At 41.5% G+C, this 25,539-nt stretch overlaps 1 protein-coding gene across 5 annotated transcripts in view; it reads right to left on the bottom strand.

Annotated features, from left to right (window-relative positions):
- SMURF1 (SMAD specific E3 ubiquitin protein ligase 1) overlaps positions 1-24,395 on the bottom strand; it is a 102,455-nt gene extending 78,060 nt beyond the window's left edge. The window contains exon 1 of one of the 5 annotated variants that reach the window (XM_037814828.1): positions 24,048-24,395. In XM_037814828.1, the coding sequence (XP_037670756.1) occupies positions 24,048-24,102 (55 nt within the window). In that variant the 5' untranslated portion in view covers positions 24,103-24,395. The remainder of the gene's footprint in view (positions 1-24,047) is intronic. The other 4 variants (XM_037814829.1, XM_037814827.1, XM_037814831.1 and 1 more) reach the window with 4 other exon arrangements.
- Positions 24,396-25,539: the final 1,144 nt, after the last annotated feature.

The raw sequence follows: 25,539 nt of genomic DNA, 5'->3' as shown, positions 1-25,539 counted from the left end.
CACAAATACCTGGAGGTTAAACAACACACTCCTAAACAATCAGTGGGTTAAAGAAGAAATAGCAAGAGAAATTGCTAAATATATAGAGACGAATGAAAATGAGAACACAACATACCAAAACCTATGGGATGCAGCAAAAGCAGTGCTAAGGGGGAAATTTATAGCACTAAACGCATATATTAAAAAGGAAGAAAGAGCCAAAATCAAAGAACTAATGGATCAACTGAAGAAGCTAGAAAATGAACAGCAAACCAATCCTAAACCAAGTACAAGAAAAGAAATAACAAGGATTAAAGCAGAAATAAATGACATAGAGAACAAAAAAACAATAGAGAGGATAAATATCACCAAAAGTTGGTTCTTTGAGAAGATCAACAAGATTGACAAGCCCCTAGCTAGACTGACAAAATCAAAAAGAGAGAAGACCCATATAAACAAAATAATGAATGAAAAAGGTGACATAACTGCAGATCCTGAAGAAATTAAAAAAATTATAAGAGGATATTATGAACAACTGTATGGCAACAAACTGGATAATGTAGAAGAAATGGACAATTTCCTGGAAACATATGAACAACCTAGACTGACCAGAGAAGAAATAGAAGACCTCAACCAACCCATCACAAGCAAAGAGATCCAATCAGTCATCAAAAATCTTCCCACAAATAAATGCCCAGGGCCAGATGGCTTCACAGGGGAATTCTACCAAACTTTCCAGAAAGAACTGACACCAATCTTACTCAAACTCTTTCAAAACATTGAAAAAAATGGAACACTACCTAACTCATTTTATGAAGCTAACATCAATCTAATACCAAAACCAGGCAAAGATGCTACAAAAAAGGAAAACTACCGGCCAATCTCCCTAATGAATATAGATGCAAAAATCCTCAACAAAATACTTGCAAATCGAATCCAAAGACACATTAAAAAAATCATACACCATGACCAAGTGGGGTTCATTCCAGGCATGCAAGATGGTTCAACATAAGAAAAACAATCAATGTATTACAACACATTAAAAACTCGAAAGGAAAAAATCAATTGATCATCTCAATAGATGCTGAAAAAGCATTTGACAAAATCCAACATCCCTTTTTGATAAAAACACTTCAAAAGGTAGGAATTGAAGGAAACTTCCTCAACATGATAAAGAACATATATGAAAAACCCACAGCCAGCATAGTACTCAATGGTGAGAGACTGAAAGCCTTCCCTCTAAGATCAGGAACAAGACAAGGATGCCCGCTGTCACCACTGTTATTCAACATTGTGCTGGAAGTGCTAGCCAGGGCAATCCGGCAAGACAAAGAAATAAAAGGCATCCAAATTGGAAAAGAAGAAGTAAAACTGTCATTGTTTGCAGATGATATGATCTAATATCTAGAAAACCCTGAGAAATCAACGATACACCTACTAGAGCTAATAAACAAATTTAGCAAAGTAGCGGGATACAAGATTAATGCACATAAGTCAGTAATGTTTCTATATGCTAGAAATGAACAAACTGAAGAGACACTCAAGAAAAAGATACCATTTTCAATAGCAACTAAAAAAATCAAGTACCTAGGAATAAACTTAACCAAAGATGTAAAAGACCTATACAAAGAAAACTACATAACTCTACTAAAAGAAATAGAAGGGGACCTTAAAAGATGGAAAAATATTCCGTGTTCATGGATAGGAAGGCTAAATGTCATTAAGATGTCAATTCTACCCAAACTCATCTACAGATTCAATGCAATCCCAATCAAAATTCCAACAACCTACTTTGCAGACTTGGAAAAGCTAGTTATCAAATTTATTTGGAAAGGGAAGATGCCTCGAATTGCTAAAGACACTCTAAAAAAGAAAAACGAAGTGGGAGGACTTACACTCCCTGACTTTGAAGCTTATTATAAAGCCACAGTTGCCAAAACAGCATGGTACTGGCACAAAGATAGACATATAGATCAATGGAATCGAATTGAGAATTCAGAGATAGACCCTCAGATCTATGGCCGACTGATCTTTGATAAGGCCTCCAAAGTCACCGAACGGAGCCATAATGGTCTTTTCAACAAATGGGGCTGGGAGAGTTGGATATCCATATCCAAAAGAATGAAAGAGGACCCCTACCTCACCCCCTACACAAAAATTAACTCAAAATGGACCAAAGATCTCAATATAAAAGAAAGTACCATAAAACTCCTAGAAGATAATGTAGGAAAACATCTTCAAGACCTTGTATTAGGAGGCCACTTCCTAGACTTTACACCCAAAGCACAAGCAACAAAAGAGAAAATAGATAAATGGGAACTCCTCAAGCTTAGAAGTTTCTGCACCTCAAAGGAATTTCTCAAAAAGGTAAAGAGGCAGCCAACTCAATGGGAAAAAATTTTTGGAAACCATGTATCTGACAAAAGACTGATATCTTGCATATACAAAGAAATCCTACAACTCAATGACAATAGTACAGACAGCCCAATTATAAAATGGGCAAAAGATATGAAAAGACAGTTCTCTGAAGAGGAAATACAAATGGCCAAGAAACACATGAAAAAATGTTCAGCTTCACTAGCTATTAGAGAGATGCAAATTAAGACCACAATGAGATACCATCTAACACCGGTTAGAATGGCTGCCATTAAACAAACAGGAAACTACAAATGCTGGAGGGGATGTGGAGAAATTGGAACTCTTATTCATTGTTGGTGGGACTGTATAATGGTTCAGCCACTCTGGAAGTCAGTCTGGCAGGTTCCTTAGAAAACTAGATATAGAGCTACCATTCGATCCAGCGATTGCACTTCTCGGTATATACCCGGAAGATCGGAAAGCAGTGACACGAACAGATATCTGCACGCCAATGTTCATAGCAGCATTATTCACAATTGCCAAGAGATGGAAACAACCCAAATGTCCTTCAACAGATGAGTGGATAAATAAAATGTGGTATATACACACGATGGAATACTACGCGGCAGTAAGAAGGAACGATCTGGTGAAACATATGACAACATGGATGAACCTTGAAGACATAATGCTGAGCGAAATAAGCCAGGCACAAAAAGAGAAATATTATATGCTACCACTAATGTGAACTTTGAAAAATGTAAAACAAATGGTTTATAATGTAGAATGTAGGGGAACTAGCAGTAGAGAGCAATTAAGGAAGGGGGAACAATAATCCAAGAAGAACAGATAAGCTATTTAACGTTCTGGGGATGCCCAGAAATGACTATGGTCTGTTAATTTCTGATGGATGTAGTAGGAACAAGTTCACTGAAATGTTGCTATATTATGTAACTTTCTTGGGGTAAAGTAGGAACATGTTGGAAGTTAAGCAGTTATCTTAGGTTAGTTGTCTTTTTCTTACTCCCTTGTTATGGTCTCTTTGAAATGTTCTTTTATTGTATGTTTGTTTTCTTTTTAACTTTTTTTTTCATACAGTTGATTTAAAAAAGAAGGGAAAGTTAAAAAAAAAAAAAAAAAAAAAAAAAAGACAAACAAGGAAAAAAAAAAAAGATGTAGTGCCCCCTTGAGGAGCCTGTGGAGAATGCAGGGGTATTCGCCTACCCCACCTCCATGGTTGCTAACATGACCACAGACATAGGGGACTGGTGGTTTGATGGGTTGAGCCCTCTACCATAAGTTTTACCCTTGGGAAGACGGTTGCTGCAAAGGAGAGGCTAGGCCTCCCTGTATTTGTGCCTAAGAGTCTCCTCCTGAATGCCTCTTTGTTGCTCAGATGTGGCCCTCTCTCTCTGGCTAAGCCAACTTGAAAGGTGAAATCACTGCCCTCCCCCCTACGTGGGATCAGACACCCAGGGAAGTGAATCTCCCTGGCAACGTGGAATATGACTCCCAGGGAGGAATGTAGACCCGGCATCGTGGGATGGAGAACATCTTCTTGACCAAAAGGGGGATGTGAAAGGAAATGAAATAAGCTTCAGTGGCAGAGAGATTCCAAAACAAGCCGAGAGATCACTCTGGTGGGCACTCTTACGCACACTTTAGACAACCTTTTTTAGGTTCTAAAGAATTGGGGTAGCTGGTGGTGGATACCTGAAACTATTAAACTACAACCCAGAACCCATGAATCTCGAAGACAGTTGTATAAAAATGTAGCTTATGAGGGGTGACAATGGGATTGGGAAAGCCATAAGGACCAAACTCCACTTTGTCTAGTTTATGGATGGATGTGTAGAAAAGTAGGGGAAGGAAACAAACAGACAAAGGTACCCAGTGTTCTTTTTTACTTCAATTGCTCTTTTTCACTCTAATTATTATTCTTGTTATTTTTGTGTGTGTGCTAATGAAGGTGTCAGGGATTGATTTAGGTGATGAATGTACAACTATGTAATGGTACTGTAAACAATCGAAAGTACGATTTGTTTTGTATGACTGCGTGGTATGTGAATATATCTCAATAAAATGATGATTAAAAAAAAAAAAAAAAAGTGAAAGGATGGAAAAGATATTCCATGGAAACAGTAACCCAGTACAGCTGTAGTGACTATTTTAATATCAGATAAAACAGACTTTAAGAGAAAAATTATTACAAGAGAGTAAGACCTTATATGTTAATAAAAGTCAATCCCTCCAGAAGACATAACTATTAAAAACATGTATGTATCTAATGAAAGAGCTCCAAAATAAATGCATTAAAAACTAACAAAATGGGGAGAAACAGACAGTTCAACAATAAAAGTTGGAGATGTCAATACCTCCTTTTCAATAATAGAGAAGGCAACCAGACAGAACATAAACACGGAAACAGAAGATTTAACACTATAAACCAACCAAAACTAATATACATAGAACACTCCACCCAACAACAGCAGACACACATTCTTCTCAAGTACATCTGTAACATTTTCCAGGGTAAACCATATGTTAAGCCACAAAACAAATCTCAACTAAGTTTAAAGACTGAACTCATACACTGTATCTTCTCTGACCACAGTGGAATGAAACTAGAAATCAATAACAGAAGTAAATCTGGAAAATTTACAAATATGTGGAAATTAAATAACATACTCAAACAACGAGTCAAACACATCATAAGGGAAATTAGAACATATTTTGAGATAAATTAAAAAGAAAACAATATTTCAAAAATTATGGGGGGGGTTGTCGGATAGGGAAAAGGAATAAAATAGGGTATGACTGCTTAATGGGTGTGGTTTTTTGGGGAAGGGTGATGAAAAATTTCTGGAATTAGATAGTGGTGACTGTTACACAACCTTGTGAACATAAAATGGTAAATTTTATGTTATGTGAATTTTACCTTTATTAAAAAAAATATTTAATGAGGCAGCTCTATATATACTGATAAGGGAAGATCTCCAAGATATATATTGCGTGAAAGCCAAGGTAAAGAACTCTGTAAATATGCTGCCCCTCAAAAAACATGGGGTGGAGGTAAGAGGAAGAATATATAAGCTTTTTTATGTAATATATCTTTACAAAAATATACAAGAAATTGTTACCAGTGGATTGCCTCTGGAGAAGAGAACTGGAAGGCAAGGAGTGGGTATAAGCAGAATTCCTTTTCAAAAAAACCATTCTGTACATTTTAAATGTTGTCCTGGGTATACATTACCTTTCCCAAAAAACAAACAAACTTTTTAAACAAAGGGAGGAAATTTATAATGAAAATATACTCCTGGGAAGGTTGTTGATCCGTGCAGGGGAAAAAAGACTAGGAAGGAAATCCTATATGTATGTATCTAATAGTGACAGATATTAGAATAATTTTAAGACTACAGTCAGGCATTTCTCATGTATAAGACATGTAAAAGTGATCCATACATAATAGAAACTGGAAGGCAATTCCCGGCCCAGCTATAAATGCCACCCAGCAAGCAGTCCTCAGGACACATGAAAAGCTAGGGCAGCTTCCCCCTTCCACTTCAGGTCTCCCCAGCTGGGGCCCTTGGGCACTGACAGTTAAGGGACTTCTCCATATTGAAAGGAGCCTTGAAACACCACTTCTGTGAGAGAGAGAGGGAGGCTGGATAAAAGGCCCGTGATTATGGCCCAACGCCCCATTTTCAACTCTTTCTCTTGACTCTGAAGATCTTCCGGCATATCGCTGTTCCTGAAAGTTAAATGTACTTGTTTACCTGATAGCTTATTAAAGGTACCTGTACCGGTGTGGACAAAAAGAAGTTCCATCATTATCCATTGCTACCTACAATCTACAATATAATCCAAAGTGACTTGTCTTATCCATATTCCCTCAGACACGTGACTGTTTTCCATTTCTGTCAGATTACCTCCAAATCCTCTCTCCTAATCTTCAAGTTCATTACAGAAGCTGCCACTAATTTCAGCTACCAAGGCAGAACCTCCTGAAGAAGGTGGGAGTGAAAGCCAATCCCTCTAGAGCCGAAAAATATAACAAACCTGGAAGCCTCACTCAGCAGCAGCTTTTGCAGCCTGTGAATTCATTTAAGGAAGTATTCTATGAAACCTCTAAAGGGAATCTAAATTTAGGTTAGTCTTTCACCATCAACGCCAGCTTCCTCAGCTAAGGGAACCCACACACACAGCAGCGTAGTGAGGAAAAAAAGAAAAGGAAAAAAACTTTAAAATACATAGAAATGTGTCATCGTTGAGGGAAGTAAAGCTGGCACTGTTCAGCTCAAAGAGATTTTTTTCTGGCACCACGAACACCTTACTTCTTGATAAAAGGGTGGTGACTTACAAAAACTTTTATGGAAAGAAATGGTGAAATAAGGGAGGCAGATTTTTTCACAAGCTTTCTACTAAAAGAACAAAAGGACAACTCTATGTACCAGGATGGCTGTAATGATATCACCAGGCATCAAGATACTGAAATCAACAACTGTCTAAAACAGAGTGCTCTGGGGTTGAATCATATGGAAGGGGAAGACATCTACTGACTTACCAGCACCACTTCCTCAACAACTGGCTCTTCCCAAATGTCTCACTTTAGCCCTTCAACACTGAAATGAAAAGAGGCACAGCAAAAAACTGGGATGACTTGAACTCAACAACAATTAACAGGAAGATAATACTATTCTCTATGTATTTTTTTCCTTTTTTGTTAAACCTTAACAAGTAAGGCTGATCCATTTAAAAGCTACTGTTCCACTCCCCAGATAAAATTAAAATATCTTAAGCCAATTTCTACATTAATATTTAGCAACCCTATCCTACTACAGAACCCAAGGCTGCTTCTGTTTTGCAAGCTGTATCTGCAGACAGATGTCAACAGATAACTGTGTAAGAGATAAAAAAGAAGTGAGTAATATTTTCTCTGTCCTTTAAGACTTGCATCCTCTTCTCCCCACCCCCAGTCAGCTGGGAAACATTCCCAGATTCTTCTCAAGCTTAGTCTGGAAGGAAAGCTCGGCCTTGATAAACACTCAGCCCAGGAAATGCTTTGGACCATAGACCACTTAGAACACTTAGTTTGTCCTTTCCCAAGAGGTCTCTTTTCAAACTCACTTTGATAGGCGGTCTGGCTGTTTTATATTTTCACTAGAACCTCCTGGAACATTGCTGAGAGATAAAATCATAGTAGTCTGGAAATGATACAAATGGTGGAGGGAAGCACCACACCCAAGTACAAGCTCCTCCAACTTCAGGGGAAAACTATTGTTCCAAGGAACCCTCGCCATCCTCCCTGCAGGACCAGGCCATGGGGAGGAGTGCGGTCTCCACCGTGGGCACCACAGTGCACGGTACTGCCACTGTGCCACCGTGCCACCGCAGCAGCTGCTCTGTGCCGTCGGCAACAGATGAAGCCGGACACGAGACCAATTAGAATGACCTGCTTTTAGTATTTCTGAAATGTTAGTGTCCTTGACCCTACACTACCAAAAGGCTAACTCAATTGCACTGTCTACACTGCAGGGCATTTTTTTTTTTTTTTTTTTTTTTACAAAATCACAATTTCACATCATTTCTCTTATATCCTTTGGACAACCGCTGGTGCTATATTTGGGTACTGTTCAAAATGTCTTCAAGACCCACAGTTTTCTAGCCTAGCACATATTCTCCTAAACTTGGTTCACTGGTTCAAAGGTTGTTTCATCAGAACCACAAAACACTCTATCTCTAAGTGACAACAGCTTCGTAAGAGCGAAAGGAATGTAAGCGAAGTTCTTTTGCAGAGAGAGGGTGGGGGCAAAGCCTAAGGTCCAAACCAAACAGAAGTACAGCCCAGGGCTAGTCTAAGCCAGAGACTTTCCAACTTCTGGATGTTACCAAAATGTTATTATTTTTATGTTATTATTTTTTAGTGGAACAGCAATTATGGAGTAACACTTCAATGCTACATATGCAACAAATAATAATAAGGCGAGGTTTATTCTGATATCTGGTAAATAATCCATAGGGATGTCAACCAAATTGGAAATAGGAATAAGATATAAATATTAGGTTGGTAAGAAAGGGTGGAAATTTAGGGAGAACAAATGTTCTCTTTCCCTTTCCAACTGTTAACTTGTGTGACAATAAAGCTAGTGCCATTTTCTCCCTCCATATAACATCCCTTGAACTGATCACTTCCTAAAGGTCATTGACTGAACTTGGGAGCTCTTATGTAAATATGGTGGTAAGAGTTTAATTTGTAAACAAAAGAGAACTAAACTCAGAAACAGTCTGTTCACAGACTTGTAGAAGCCAAATAACTTCACAACATGCTTAAACTTGAGCTCACTTACAAAATACTCTCAGTGAAGCCTCAGACAAGCTACCCCTACCATATTCTGGGCAGCAGCTGGGTACTGAGTTGCTTCATTTATTCCTCAAGTTACTTCATTTATTCCTCGCAACAGCCTTAAGAGGCAGGTAATGTTACAGGTTTAGAGATGAAATGTGTGACTGCCCAAGGCCATCAGAATGGGATGGATCTGGGTCAGCCGACTCCACTGCACCCCGCTTTTCTCTAAAATGGGGAACAGGACCTACCTCGTAGGTTTTTTGAGAGGAGGTAATATGATAATTCAGGGAATGCGCTTAGCATAGTTGCATGCCTGGAAAATAGTAAAAGCTTCAATAATTGACGACAACAACGACGAGGACGATGATGATGATGATGATGCAGCAAAGGCACACAGCTCCTGAGCAAAATTCAAACCCAGGTTAGTTGTACTCTAAAACCTATACTCTAACAGCAGCATTCGCCTTAAAAATCCACAGTACAGGGTTTGCAAACCTGACCTGGATTCCATAAAAGGCCAAAGGACAGAAGGGGCATTCCCAAAGAATCACGTACCAACCCTGAAGCTTTAGAGCTAGACTTAGCAGTATCTCCTTCTAGGATATTTTCAGAGAAATTCCAGGCTTTGGGTCTGAAGGCCGCACAGCCCAGCAGGGCAGACCCGACGGAAGGGGAGCCTGGCAGCAGGCCGCCGCCCTGCCATCTGCCTTCCCACCCCAAGCTACAACTCCTGTGCACTTCAGTTTTGACCTGTTTTGCCCACAAAAAGATTATAAGCAGTACCCAAATGCAAATAGATGTATGTCCAATAACAAAAAAATCACTGCACAAACACCAATTTATCAACAAGCCTGAAGAGCCACGGTTTGCTCCAGCTAGAACTTCAAAGAAGGCTTTAAGTAAGCATGTTACAATAAACCATCAGGATACAAAAGTAGGTGGGAGACAGGCTAAACTTTCCTGTTTGCTCACTACATTTTATCAGGATGTCCAACATCATTTTGGGCTTACTACAATTAACCTGTTTTACAGACCCTTCTTATCTCTTCTAGTTGGAATGGTTTTTCAAGGGCTGAATAGAAATCTGATTTTAACTTTTAATAATGTACAGAATGCCAACAAATTAGATAACTTGGATGAAATGAACAAATTCCTAGAAACACACAAACAACCTACACTGACTAGAAGAAATAGAAGGCCTCAACAGACCAATTACAAGCAAAGAGATTGAGATAGTCATCAAAAAACTCCCAACAAAGACAAACACAGGAACAGAGGACTTTACAGGTGAATTCTACCAATCATTCCAAGAAAAATTAATACCAATCCTGCTCAAACTCTTCCAAAAAATTGAAGAGAAGGTGTTCTGGGTTGCTAAAGCTGCTGGAATGCAAAGTACCAGAAATGGATTGGCTTTTAATCTGGGGGTTGATTAGTTCACAGATTTACAGTTCTAAGGCCATGGAAATGTCCAAATTAAGGCATCAAGAGATAGATACTTTCTCCGAGGAAAGGCTGATGGCAACCACGGTTCCTCTGTAAAAAAAAAAACAATAAAAAAACCCACAATGTACAGAATGGGTTAACATAACAAAAAGTACTTCCTTCCTTCCTTCCTCTGGTCTATGTCCCTTCACTATTTCCAGTATACCACTTGCCACATGATCTAGCACATAGTAGCTACTCAATAGATGTTTGTTAAAAGAATCTTTGTAAACCATTTAGCCTAAACTTAACTCCAATAAAGATTCCTTGTAAAACACCCTAGGAAGACTATCATTGGGTATTTGCATAAACACAGAAACAGAACACTTACTACCTTGAGAAGCCTAATATAGTCCTACATGGGACAACTCTCCCTGTTACTAAGTTGCTTTCCAAGTAGCAGCCGCAGCAGCAGCCATCCCAACCTACATTCCCTGAGCTTGCCCTGCCCTCTTTCAAGCACTTTATGCAGATAGAAAGTGGCAAAGCCAGCACTGGAACCCAGGTCACTTGCCTCCAGAGGCCTGTCACTTAGCCACCACGCTACTGCATGCACTGGATCCTGTGCTGTCCTCTGGGCACAAAAGAATAAATCCCTTCTACAAGCCAAGCTTCTAAAATCAGAAGTCCATCACCTGATTTCCTGACCAGATCTCTCCAATGCTTGCCATGCTCCTAGACGTCAACCTACCCCTTAGCCTGCAGCTGAAGCCACACGTCCTCTGTCCTCTCCACCTGTCTGCCATCGCTAACTTCAGTCCAGCCTTCGAACAGGCCATGCACTTGCTTGACTGTCGTGGCTTGTGCCAATATTGCGTGGTCCCTCTCTCCACCATCTGGATCTTTCCAGATCCAGGTCAAAGTTGGCATCTCCAGCAGTTAGACTTCTCCAGCCCACAAACAGCTCCCTTTTGAGCTCGTACTTTTTAACTGTTACTGTTTCTAGTGAATGTCTCACTTTATGCACTGTTACAGCTTTTGGTAGTTGAACAGAATATTTTAAAAATACTCCTTTCTTCCTTTAAATATCATTCTTAATACGAGTAAAGCAAATGCAAATGACTTTGCTGCTTGTCTATTCTGCTTTTAAAATAACCTGACTAGAAAATTAATATCAAATTGCAATGTAAAAACTAGAAGCTATGATGAAAAGGAATGACATTTCATTTTAAAAAATAAAGGGCTTATTTCTCCTTTTTAGTTTTCAAAACATATATATACTACATTTGAGTAGTAACACACTGAAGTAAAATGTATTTTTTTGGTATCTGTTTATTTAAAATCATTATTCTTTAATTAGATGTCCTTTTGATCTTTAACAAACTATCAGATAATCCAAACTGGGTTCATTCAAAGTGTTACACATTTCACCGCTGTTAAGAAGAAATAAGCCATATCAATCAAGGAAGCCTAAAAAGCCACAGGAACAAATTAACGCAACAGTGGATTACTCCTTGCTGTCAGGACATATCCAACATGGGTGTGTTCCTGGGAGAGGAGGGAGAAGGGGAGACCTCTGCTCCACACAATCATTCCGGGACCCAGGCTGACAAAAGGCTTCACCACAAGAACACACAGCTTCAGGACGCTCCAGGGCAGGGGAAGGGAGAGCTGGGGGGTCTTAACACTTCAGCCCAGAGGCAGGACAAGTCACTGCCTCTCACAGTTCATTCACCAAAACTGGTCACATGGTCCCACCAAACTGCAAGGCAGCCAGGAGATGTTGAAATGCACATGGATTGTCACTGAGCAGTAAATGTCTCTGCCACAGAGGCCGCTCTGGAGGTAGGAAAATGGAGCAATCCTTGACGCACAGCATGTAAAAAAAAGCAAGTGCACATAATATGCTATCGTCTCATCTGTGTTGAAAGAGAGAGAGGGAACGCAGAAAGCCTCTGGAGGAGTTCAAGAGAACTAGTAATACAGTGGTAATAATAGTTACTCCTATGCAGGCAAACTGGCTGACAAGCAGACAGGGTTGAAGGGAGACTTACTGTTCAGTGATACCCTTTTGCATCATATGCATACACTATCTATTTAAAAACGCTAATATAATTTTTAGGCTGTGATATATATATGTCAAATTAATGAGTTTTTTTCTGAATAAAGTCCAATCTATTCTAGTATAAGAAACACTAAATCCTTGATTCAAACTGCTTGAAATTAAACATCTGGAGGAACGCTGACATAATCATATCTTTATGAAAAGCCTTGCTAAAAGATCTTGGACTGGCTTCTGTCTATTCTAAATATAAACATGGTTACTATTCAGGTGATGAGAAAAGGACTTAAATTGATAAACTGTCTCCTTTTTGAAAGGACTTTCCTCTTATTTCAATTTAAATATCTTTTTCTAAAGTAAAACTCCTTTTCTAAAATAAAAATGTCTTGTTTTGCACTGCTAGGCTGGAACCTATACAAAATACACCAAATAAACCCTCCTGGGTTTCCGAAAAGAAAACAACACTGCTTTTTCAGAATGTGTTAACATCTAAAATGAACCAGGATACAGTGTTTTACAAAATCATAGTCAACACCCTCAAATAATATTTACAATTTCACACTAGATGTGCTCGGGAACAGCTTCTGGAGCTTATGACAAGGTAACCCAACGAGACATCTGTTACTCTCATGCAGTCATCTTAAACAAAAGTAGAATCCCGCTGACGTTCAGCAGATGAGGTAAGACATAAATAATGCAACAAGTAAACAGGTAGGTCAAGTCCCCAAAAAGACTTTTATAATTCACTTCAATATATTACACAACCATACTAGCTATACTAGCTATACTACACTATACAACCCATACTAGCCCATCACAAATGGTAAACACCAGACTCCTAGGAGAAATATCTCTCTAATAAGGTTATATGGTATCCTTACAGGTTTAACCTCTAAATTTACGCTGAGCATGTTACAAAGCAGCTTTTTACAATGCCAAGTTAGTATTTAAATAGCCTGTGACTATCTCTGAAGCTCTACAATAAACTGTCCACATTTGAATTTTAGTGGAAAACCAACTACCACACATTGCTTTTAAATATCAATACTATGCTTTCTAAACTGAATATGTTTGGGTGAATCAAAAGCGTTTTCCTAAGCAGGCTTTCTCTCAATAACTCATGATATTCCAAAAGGTTACAGCACCATTTAACTTGCCTTCAGCTACAGTAAATAGGTTTATTCAACCAACATTAAAGATTTCCAAAAACTTAACTCAAGGTCTTTCTAGATCGCTGAAGAAAACCAATAACCAAAGTTGCCAAGTCTATCTTGGGTCTTGTATTATTATTAAAACCTACATAATGAGTTATTGAGTATTAACTTGCCAATATTGGAACACATAAGACCAAAATCAACACTAAGTTTAGGATTAAAAAAAATGAAAAGAACCCTTAGATCATATGTGTTATGTTTCAGCTGAAGACAGATGGCATTAATTTGTGGGTATGCAAACAACTTCCAGGACTTTCAAGCCAAAGGCAGTCATTATACCATATATCATTAATTCTTAGATACATTTTTTTTTCATACTTTCACATTGCTGAAATCTTAAAATGAATCACATATTGTAGTATAATTAACAGTGTTTCTTTTTAATGGTACATAAAACCCTGGTGTGACTTTCAATCAATGTCATCTTAGATTCTTTGAAATACAATGATGCTACTATAGCTCCCACTCACCATGTACCAGACATGGCATGTGTATTATTCCACTTAATGCCCACAGCACTGAAGGGGCTCCAATTATTTTCCCCATTTTTAGAGCCAAGGAAACTAAGAGATGCAGCAGCTCGCTAAGGTCCCAGGCTGGCTTCAGCCCAGCTCTTAACCACCCTGCCTTGCTGCCTCTACGGAGGGAAGAGCTAGGGGGTCTGAAAAAACCAACCCTTCCTTAGAGTGTGGGTTCAAACCTCAGCTGAGCAGCTCACAAGCACTTTTATTTAGGAATATAGGCATGAAAATACAGGGCTCCAAATATTAAGAACAGGTATTAATTCAAAGCATTTATTGTAAGGGAAGGCTGGTTGGTAATCATCTAACTCAAAAAAAAAAATTATGCTTTAGTATGAAAACAAAATTCTTTTCTCCTTTCTATATATCATAAATTCAATTCACAAACTATTATTACCATGTATTTTTCTTCATTGAAAAGGCCCTCTTACCCATCCAATTGTCCATCAACAGGTAAAGGAAAAATTATGGTATGAATGATCCACAGCCACACTCAACAATACAGAGGAATCTCACAAACACACTGTTGCACAAAAGAGGCCAGTCACAAAAGAGTGTATGTATGATTCCATTCATATGAAGTTCAAAGCCAGCTGTTAGAAGGCAGGACAGTGGTTACCTTTAGATACTGGGGGGTAGTAACCGAGAAGGGAGCTTGCGGGGTTTTCCAGGTACTGGTAATTTTCCATTTCTCCATCTGGCTCCGAGTTTCTCCGATTCAGCACTACTGACATTTTGAACAAGGTAATTTTTGGTTGTGGTCCGCTGTCCTGTGCGTCGTAGGATGTTTAGCAGCACCGTGGCCTCTATCTGCTAGCACCCCTGAAGTCATGACAACCAAAAGTGTCTTCATACCCTGCCAAATGTCCCTTGGGGAGCAAAACTGCCCCTAATTGAGAACCAGCAATCCAGATGCTGATTGCACAGGTGTGTTCAGTTTACAAAATATGAGCAAACTGTACAATGCCCTTTACTGTATGTATATGAACTTTTTTTTCAAAAAAGGCTTGCAAAAACAAAAACAATAGAGAGCAAAGACTGAAGAGCTGCCCTGGCCAGGAGAAAGGGTGGTGTAAGAAGCCAATGTCTTTCCATCTCTACTTTAGAATTTGACAAAATGAGGAATTTGATAACTAATCTTTTAACATCTGTGAAAGAGAAATAATCAATACTATAGCAGAATGTTTGGGGTTGCAAGTAACTTTTCTTTTTTTCTTTTCTTTTTTGCAAGTAACATTTAAATAAAAAAGGGCAAGAAGCAACTGTCCAAGCAAGAGATGATCATGGTCTGGGCCAGGATAGGGCCGATGGATATGAAAAGACAAATTCTAGATGAGCTCTGGTGGCAAAAATAGGAGGACTTGAGCATAGATGAGATATGAAGAATGGCAGTAATTTCTTGGTTTGGGGCTTGAGCGAACGGGTAGATTTAATGAAGTGGGGGAGACTGGGCGGAAGGTTTTGGGGGAGGGGAGCCAAGAAGGCTGTTGTGGACAAGTTAGGGGGTCTGCCAGGCATGTGGGAAGTGGGGGCATGTGTGTGTGTGTGTGTATGTGTGTGTGTGTGCGTGCGTGTCAAATTTCCAACCCTGTATATATTACAGAGGAAAAAAGGCTACAAGAAAAAAAAAAAAGCTTATCTAATTTTGCAAGTGTGGATTATGCTCATGAAAACCTAAGAAGAGTTAATGTCCCATGAATTAATTTAGGGCTACCCATAACTATTGATTATTGTAAAACATATAAATATATTATAGTTGGAGTAAGTGTGCCTGAGTATTTTGGCATCTACATGTGAAATGACTATCCATTTAAGACTAGAGAAACTGTACTTTCCTGTAAAATGTGTTCTTAAAAGGATTAAACAAATTATTTGCTATTTTTTTTTTTAACTAAAAATAAAAACACATGCAAAATAAAAAAGGCTTTTTGGGCTTGGCTTGATATCTTGGCTCAAATGAGGAAATGTATATGAAAACCCTTTGAAAGCTATGAAACACTGTACAGGTAGGTATAAGGCATTAATATTAGTGACATGTATGAAAAGGCATCAATCAATTCTCAAACATATAAATTGGTAGGTAATATATGTAGAAATATAATAGAGTAAAACTTTGGATTTTTCCCAAAGACCTAAGATGAAAAAATGCAATATATTACATGTGGTTACAACTTCTTCTACTTTTATATAGTGAGATACCAATATTTCTTTTTTAGGTGCTGCCAAAATTAACAAACGAGCCCTTAAAAAGGCTCTAAGCAAACCCAATAATGATTATAAACACATGGAAAAAATTCTAAATTATTATTATTGGCTTATGTAAGTTACCATTTTTACCCTCATTTTAGGGATGAGCATATTTTACAAAAATCGGTCAGAGAGAACCCCGAATGACATTACAAATAAATGATATAAATCAACGCTATTATTCAGAAGTCAAGATCCTGTCTTTCAAAGGACTCAACGTGTAAACTAGGTCTAAGAAAAACTCAATTTCTGAATCTGGCAAGAATCACTTGGGCTTATTTTAATATCATGCTGCAACAAGTCTCTTGGGGGTGTCTCAATATCAGAATAAACATATTCCTTGGGAAAATAAGTTTGTTCAGACTTACAAGATAAAATATTTTACTCTCTGGGACTCAGGAATCTTCCTGGTGAGGACACACGTAAACACGGGTACATGCCCTTAGATATTAATGCCATTTAGCCCTTTAAAAAATACATCTGGCACAATTGTTTTGAATTTTCAGGACACCTGGATTTTAAACAATTGCTATTGGCAACTAATGTACTAGTTGCTCTATGAAACATTTTTCTTTTTAAGAGATAAAAATTCTTTTTTGTTTTTAACATTTTTTAATTGTTGAAAAGTAATACATACTCTAGGGGGTGAGGCAAGAGAGAAGATTAAACAGTACAAAAGGAATAAAGGGAAAAAAAGTCTCTCTCTCTCACAGGCCCAGTTCCTCTCCCCAGGGGAAACCACAGTTAATATATAGAAAACCATATCTATAAATTCCCCCCTTTTATTTTGTTTATTACTCAAATAGTAGCATATCGTATCGATGTTCTAATCTTGTTCTTTTTCACTCAATAATACATCTTGGAGAATGTTCCATATCAGAATATAAAGCCAAATCTTTTTCTTTTTAAGGGCTACACTGTATTCCACCATGGAAATAGACCAAATTTATTTAACTAGTTCTCTATTGATATACCTTTAGGTTGTTTTCAATCTTTCATAGTTTCAAACAATGCTGCAATAAATATTATTGGGCATAAATGTGTAAATATGTCTGTAAGAAAAATTCCTAGAGGCAGAATCACTAGATCTAAGGGTGCATGCACTTATTATCTGACAGATGACACCAAACTGCCCCCCATACCTATTGCATCAATTTATATTCCCAACAGCGTTAAGAGTTCCTGTTTTCCCACACGTTTGTCATCACTGCATATTTTCAAACTTCATGGTCTCTGCCAATCTACTAGAAAAAGTGTTTCACTGTTTTAATTTGTATTTTATTTGGTATGAATGGATATGGCTGATCATCTTTTCATATGTTTAAAATCATGTACATTTTTTCTGTGAATTATCCATATCATATGCCTTATCATTTGTGAATTATCCAATAACCAAAAAGGTTATTGACCTTTTTCTAATTGACTTTGAAAGCTCCTTATATTAAGGAAACCACACCTTCATTGTCATGTATGTTGCATATTATTTTTCCTACTTAGTCTTTGCATATTGACTCTATCATAATTTTACAGAGAAATTTTCTATCCAGCTATTTTGCTAAAGTTTTTTTTTATCATTTATAATTGTTTTTCAGCTGATTCTTCTAGGTTTCTCAAGATATACAATCATATCCTCTGCAAATAACAACAAATTTGTTTTCTCCTTTCTGATATCTTTCTCAAGTTAATAACAATTGTGACAATGCACGTCCCTGTATTGTTTTTTGTTTTAATGGGAATGTTTCCAAGCTTTCACCATTAAGGACGATACTGGCTTTGGCTTGTAGTATTGTTTCTCTGAACACACAGAGAATTTAACAATTCTTTCTTAATTATTGTTGTTCTATGTTTAACAATAGATCTGATGGCTTTCCTTCAGTGTTAAAGTACATCATGAGCTTTATCATTTATTCACATGGGTTATTTAGGAATAAGAAATAACAGCAATCAATGACCGTATTTACATTGCAGTACTTACAAATAACTATCCTTTAAAATATTTAACCCATCTTTATCAAGTGCTTGTGAGATATAAAAAGACAGGTACCCCCCATTACAGACAGGAAAACTGAGGCATGGAAAGATCATAATTCTACGCAGCCTCCTTCTCCATTGTGGCACTTCTGAGAGTTTGAAATAAAATCAGGACCCTCTTACTCCCAAGCCGATTCTTAAGCCACAAGAAAGCAGCGTGGCCTTTAGGGAACTCAGTGGCTGCCCAACATACAAAGAAGGCGGCAGCTGCCGGCTCCAACCCGCAGCATCACAACACCCTTTTCCAGACTCCTGAAAGCAGTCTCCAAGTTGGACTCCTGAGTTTCACACATCTGAAATGCATCACCCGGCAGCCAGCATAATAGGTGCAAGCTTCAGGGACGCACGCTGCTACCGACATTCCTCAAGCAATTAGAGCGCCTTTCAGCTGCAATGGAGGTGAACACAGCTGGAACTGCCGAGCGGGCGCATCATCAGACACACTGATTGTACATTATTTAAGCCTTGTTTTTAAACAGCAAAAGGATTTTTTTTCTCTCTTTAATCCAGAAATGTGGCAACAACATTCCAAATATATAAATGGGTTAAATTGCATCTGTAGACACAACAGTAATTCTAACGTTTTAAAAAGAAGATCTGCCGGATCCACAGGGCTATGTGCTTTTGTTTTTTGAGCACTGCTCTACAGCTCTCTTTTGAACAGAAGGGCCTTAGAGATTTTACTCAGCTAGGGGGAAGAGTGCCCTAGACAACAAGCCAATTTAAATGGGGGCTTTCTCTCCATAAAATTCACTTACCAAACAGCATGCAAACCAGCAATTTAAATTGTTAGGTGGGGGAAAAAAAACACACATTTTTTACTCCCCTATTCACTTAAAAATAAGTAACTTCTAAAACGGTTTTGAGATTACAAAAATTTGATCTAAATAAGAATCTTAAAAGTTAAGCTTTCTCAACCAGGAAAGTCAGAGCACTGTGAAGATATCAAATTATTTCATTCAATTGAGAAGATTTTTCTAACTTCCCTTTCTCTCTTAGCACTTAATAAAATGCACAATTCAGCTATTTTAACTTACAACGGGTGCCCACAAACATATTACAAAACAGCCAGTCTAGTTAGCTGGACCAGTGAGCTGATGTTGAAATATTGTAGGTCAGTCTGTCTTCTTTTTTTTTCAATCATAAGGAAATATTTCTTCACAAGTGACTCAGTCCCTAGAACCTCCCCCTCTTTAACCCAATGTTCCACACTAGAATACAACAATGTGACTGAAGAGAGAAAGTGAAATGTATGGAAGACAAGAAAACCCGAAGGTTCAGAAACAACTGTTGTGTTTGTGAAAATATTTGATAAATCACAATTACTGTAAAAATGAAGATATAAAGTAAATGAAATATTTCATTTCTAAAATCAGCTAGGTGGGTCAGTAAGATTCAAAGGAGAAAAAATGAACTTGCAAAATACAGTGTGGTGCTTTTTTTTTTAAGATAACACAAATGTGATCAAATCACAAAATCAGTGATAGAACCTGTATTTGGCAGAATGTGACTTTTTAAAGTATGACTGCAGTTTAAGTTTTCCCACAGCATTTGCTGTGACCCATCTGACGCTAATAATTCAGCTCCAGGAAGTGCTTTGACTGTGCCTTCTGGAACCTGAAGCAGATCCTAAGAAAAATATTATGCCAACACCCATGCAGAACATGGCGAAAACCTGATCACTTACTCCATCTTATGACAGCAACTGTGTTACAGTTGCTAAAGCACAAGTTTTGCCTGCCTCATATAAGTAAGGTTCTCTGCCGGTACAAACTGTCAAAATCACTACACTTAACCGTTACTAAATCTCTAAGAGAAACTTAACTATTTCTAATCAAATAGGTCACCTGTTATTGCTCAATTAAAATTATTAACAGCTATTACTACAACTACTGCTCCCAAGCTGCATCTTCTGGATGCCAAAACTCAGGGCAGCCTTACATCACATACGCTACAACTTCAGAAGTAGCCTCTCATTTCCATAGGCTGTCAAGGAAAGTATTTCCCCCTCTTTGATTGGAATTGGAATTTTTCTCGCTTCACAATACAGAGTCACGCTCCGAAAGATATAAAAACACAAGGAGGCTGGGAATATTTCAAGGGACAAAAGCACAAAAAAGTTTAGGTATGTGATATTTCGGCTAACTGGTTTAATTTCCTCAAAGACTACTGTGGAGCCCTGAGAGCTGAAAATTCCAGTCTTTTACCCAAAGTGGCCCAAAATAATGTATCTGGGATTCATTTCGTGTACCACATAAGATCAAAGTTTTTGCAAATCCTGCTTGAATTTGAAATGAAAATGTTTCCAAAGGATTCGATTTGCCAGTGAGCTCAAAAATGTCTGCACGATAATGCTCTTTAACAAAGATCACTTCATTTTGCACTTATTATACCCACATACCTACTGAAACTAATTTAAAACTTTCCTGCTAAAACACTACAAAGACATTCATTAAAATTATATTCATTTAAATATAAAGACTTAAACATTCTTCCATTGTTTAGGCCAGGTTGATTAAGCAATTCAACATTATATTACCAAATAATTTTCAAAACCAAAAAGGGTCCACAGGAAAAAAAGAGAAAGAAATCATAAAAGTAGTCATTACACTAAATCAATGCTTGGCATAAATCAAACACGAGTGCTATGCTTCAATGCAAATTTCTGAATTTCAGGATTGAGACTTACCAACAGAAAGCACAAGCACCCAACAGTAATTTGGAATAAGTAGGTGAAAATTGATATATCCCATGAAAAGTAGAATCAAAGACTATTACAATTGGGTTGAAATCTCATTTTCTATATGAGGAAAGGTTAAATAATTTGTTTCAGATCATTCAGTTAATGGTAGAGCTAACCAGAACCCACGTCTCCTAACTCTAAACGTTCGCCCCACAACCAAACACAACTGTGTACCCAAAAGGTCTAAATGTTCACAACTCCAATGTCTGAATACTTTGCAATTAATTATGCTCTGTGTGGTATTCATTGACTGGTTAGAATAGCCCTCATTTTAAAAAGTTCTTATTTTTAAGTATCAGACGTGGTAACAAACTGTGAAACCTATAACAAAAGTATTATTCTACTTTTGAAAAACAGCTGCACAACGTGCCAAAAGTGAAACGATTTCAAACTTCCCATAACAATTTTTAAAAGGTGGCCAAAACCTATTGTTATCATCAAACAAAATATTTAGTTCCAACATTTCCGTGTAAATTAATGTTCAACTGCCAACAGGTGTGTTCTACAATCACTGCTAAACTCTGAAACCTGCTGCTGCAGAGGCGGTCACTCGAAGATCCATTAAAAAAGGAAAAGGTGTTTCTTGCAGATCCATTAAAAAGGGAAAAGGCGTTTTGGAAAGAACACGCATCACCTGATCCTTTAATAGCAAACGCTATCCAAAACCTCTGTAAGCATTTCTGTATCTATGACATCTGTATTCCTGAGTCCAAAAATAATTTGGGAAGAGTACAAACTAAGCTCTCTCCTTCAAGAAGAAAATGACCAGGCCCAGGCCTACCAACTAGAATTAACATACACGCAGCAACACATACATGTATGAGGGAAACCTTTATTCTTTCTAAAATATTCATCACACTTCTACCGAAACTCATAAGATCAATTACTTCAGCTTTTCACACACACACACACACAAATAGAAATGGATCTGTTGTCAGTTAGTTACAAATCACATTGTAAATGAGAACCAAATTAAGGTTGTCAGTAATAATAGTTTTACAAGTATCACAGCGTCAGAAACATGACTTTATGTTACTTTTAAAAATAACTTAATGTTTATATCTATGCAGTGAGAAGTGTTTCCTATCCGCACCCTGGTATAAAGGATCATCTCTCCAGAAGCAAAGATCCCGGGGAAACACCTGTTTGCCTTACAAATCAGGGGTCTGGGTTTGGGACCAAATAATTCCTCATCTGACATCTTTGTTTAAAAAAAAAAAAAAGACAACCGTTTTCTTGAAACAAAAAAATGGATCAAGCAACTTTGGGTTTTCAAATTTTCATTTCCAAAAAATCACCCATTGTTGTTCTCCTGCATGACCGTAGGACCGAGCGTCTGCCGGTTCTCTCTCGGAAAGGTCGGGGCCTGACACTGACGTCGGAGTCCTCTTTCGGCCCCGCCACCGAAGGGAAGAAAAATCACGGGGGGAAGCCCTGACAGGGATGAACTGCTACTTCCTTTCCAGAGCTGGAAGGATTCTGGTGTGGAAAGTCCCCCAGCAGGGATGCGTTTACAGCACCGTGGGCCTGGGGAGCGGAGAGGGCCAAGAGGGAGCTGGCCGGCCCCAGCCTCGCCCTCCCGGGGCGCGGGCAGCAGGCAGATCCGCTCCCCGCGCGTCCAGCCCCGGCGGCGCGGGCCCACGCAGGGCGGCACGCTCCCCTTGGAGGTGGCACTACAGAGCCGCCGAGGGAAGGGCCACGGAGACTCGGCGGGAGTGATGCAGGAAGTGGGCGCTGGCGCCGATGCGCAGTGGGGGGGAGACCCCAGGAGGGCTCCACGGCAAAATGCAAATGAGAAAAGGTGAGAAGCAGAGTCAAGTGCACACAGAGACCTGGCCTGACAGACAGAGAGGAAGTGGCCCAGACTGCAGAGGTCTGGACGGGGAGGAGAAGTGAGGGGAAGGGGGGTGGGAGAGGCCAGACCACGGGATTAAGGAATTTGAGGCTGAAAGAATGAGTTGAGGCATCCGGATGGGAGGGGGCGGGGCTAGACAGGCGCGGCGGGACCCGAGCGAAAGCGAGGGGCGGGGCCAGGGAGAAACGAGGCGGGGCTAGGGGAGAAGGGAGGGGCGGGGTCGGGGAAAGTGGGAGGAGCAGGAGGGGAGAAGCAACGAGGCAGGTAGGAGAGAGAGAAAAAGGAAGGTGAGGAAGACTGGGTCTGGGCGGACGGGGTCAGAAGGGGAGAACAGAGGAGGCAGGTAGGGTGAGAAAGAAGGAGGAAAGGGGTTGGGGGGCCTCCCTTAGAAAGGAGGAGGCGGGGCCAGGAGGAAGAAGTTAGGGGTGGAGCCAGGAGGAGAGAAATGAGAGGGCGGGGCCAGGAGGGGAGAAGCAAGGGACAGGTGGTGGAAAAGAGAAAGGGAAACGAGGGGGAGGATGGGGGAGGTGAGAAGGGAGGGGGCGGGGCCCGGAGGGAGAAGAGAGGGGGCGGGGCCCGGAGGGGAGAAGCAAGGGGGCGGAGCCCGTAGGGGAGAAGAGAGGGGCGGGGCCCGGAGGGAGAAGAGAGGGGGCGGGGCCCGGAGAGAGAAGAGAGGGAGCAGGACCAGGAGGGGAGAAGAGAGGGGGCGGGGCCCGGAGGGGAGAAGCAAGGGGGCGGAGCCCGTAGGGGAGAAGAGGGGGGCGGGGCCCGGAGGGAGAAGAGAGGGGGCGGGGCCCGGAGAGAGAAGAGAGGGAGCAGGACCAGGAGGGGAGAAGAGAGGGGGCGGGGCCCGGAGGGAGAAGCAAGGGGGCGGAGCCCGCAGGGGAGAAGAGGGGGGCGGGGCCCGGAGAGAGAAGAGAGGGAGCAGGACCAGGAGGGGAGAAGAGAGGGGGCGGGGCCCGGAGGGAGAAGCAAGGGGGCGGAGCCCGGAGGGGAGAAGAGGGGGGCGGGGCCCGGAGAGAGAAGAGAGGGAGCAGGACCAGGAGGGGAGAAGAGAGGGGGCGGGGCCCGGAGGGAGAAGCGAGGGGGCGGGGCCCGAAGAGAGAAGCGAGGGGTACACGCCGAGGGGGGTGACGAGGTCCCGGGACAACGGCCGGCGCGGGGGAGGGACACTTCCCAGGGCGACAGAGGGGGCTTCCGGGGCTGGCGAGGGGCTGTGCGGGGCGAGCGGGAGCTGGCGGGGCGCTCTGGGCCTCCCGCCGGCCGTACCTGTCAGACGGATCTTGATGCTAGAGCCGTTCCTGCGCGTCCCGGGGTTCGACATCTCCCGCCTGCGATCCGGCAGCCGCGGATCCAGCGCCGCCGCCCCCCGGCCCGGCCCGGCCCGGCCCCGCCGCCGCCGCCTCAAGGTTACGGCTCCGGGCTGGGCGCCGGGGTCCGAGCCGGGGCACAAACTCCGCGGCCCAGGCGTCCGGGCGGCGGGCGGATGGTCGAGCGGGAACTGGCACTCGGCCCCGCGCCCCGACCCTCGCGCGCTCCCCGCGGAGCCCAGTGCAGAGCCGCCACCGCCGCCTCTACCACCTCAGAGCCGGACGCCCGCCGCCCTCACCGCTTCCGCCGCCGCCGCCGCCGCCTCCCGGAGTCGCGCGCGCACCCGCCGCCTGCCTTGCCGGCCCGGCCCTGCGCGCCGCCGCCTGCGTGCGCGCGCCCGGACCGCGTCGGGGCGGGGCTCGCCGCGCAGATACGTCAGCCGTCCCGCTGCCGGCGCGCTGGGGCTCTGTGGCCTGTGGGCCCGGGGCTTCCCGCTTCCTCCGGGCCGCTAGGGGCTTCACTCGGGAAATTGAGAAGAGGAGAAGCGGCGCCGGGAGCGGAGCGCCTCGGAACCAGCTCGGGGAGAACCGCGGGGGCGCGGAGTGCGGCGTCCTCCCGGGGCGGCTGGGCCGGCGCCGCCTGCGCCCCCGCCTTCAGCCTTCTGCCTTCTCTGCGGGAACCGATTTGCGGATGCGGACGCGGAGGCCCAGAGAACGGAATTCTCTTGTTCTCTGGCTCCAGGCTCCGAGCTCCGGCTCTGCTGTGGAAGGGAGGGCTCCGTGAAACCGTGGCCTGCTCTTAGACCAAGCCCCTTGCACAAGCACAGGCCTTCAAGATTTTGAATGGAGTTTTCAGATAATGCAGTTGATTCAAGGGGTGGGAGGGAAGATCTCAAAGAGACCAAGTCCCTTAGGTGTGTTCTGGGCAACTAATGCACTCTGTTGACCCGGAACAAAGTTGCCAGAATCGCGCAGGAAGTGCCATATTTGGACAAGATAAACAAGATTTGTGAGGGGGATAGAGTTAAGAGGTAGATAAGATGCTGGTTATTAACCAGTCGTTTGTCCAAACAAGCAGCAACGCCGCCTACGTTTCCCTACCTTCTACCATCATTTCCCCTCCTCTCAGAGTTGCAGGTTAGAACGAAAAGCTCAGTACACCTTCTCCAGCAAACAGGTGATACAGAGAGGAAGAAACATGTTAACAGAGAGGAAAAGCTGGGCTTTGCTTGTCAAATTTGTCTTTGACCCACTTACCTAATTGTTTTAATGTACAAATTCTTTTAATTCCTTTATTTGGTTTGTGTCTTAAAGAAACCAGGCTCTGGGCAATCGCTGCCATCCCCTGCAGCCTTGGGCCTTTTCTGAGATCACAGTCTTCGGAATAGGGCCCTGTCCCCTAGGGCCCCTTGATATTGCCTGCCTGCCTCAACCTGAGCCCAGTGAAAGCA

This window comes from Choloepus didactylus, chromosome 21 (assembly GCF_015220235.1).
Source record: "Choloepus didactylus isolate mChoDid1 chromosome 21, mChoDid1.pri, whole genome shotgun sequence".
Taxonomy (NCBI): domain Eukaryota; kingdom Metazoa; phylum Chordata; class Mammalia; order Pilosa; family Megalonychidae; genus Choloepus; species Choloepus didactylus.
This window is presented reverse-complemented; position numbering and strand designations above follow the sequence as displayed.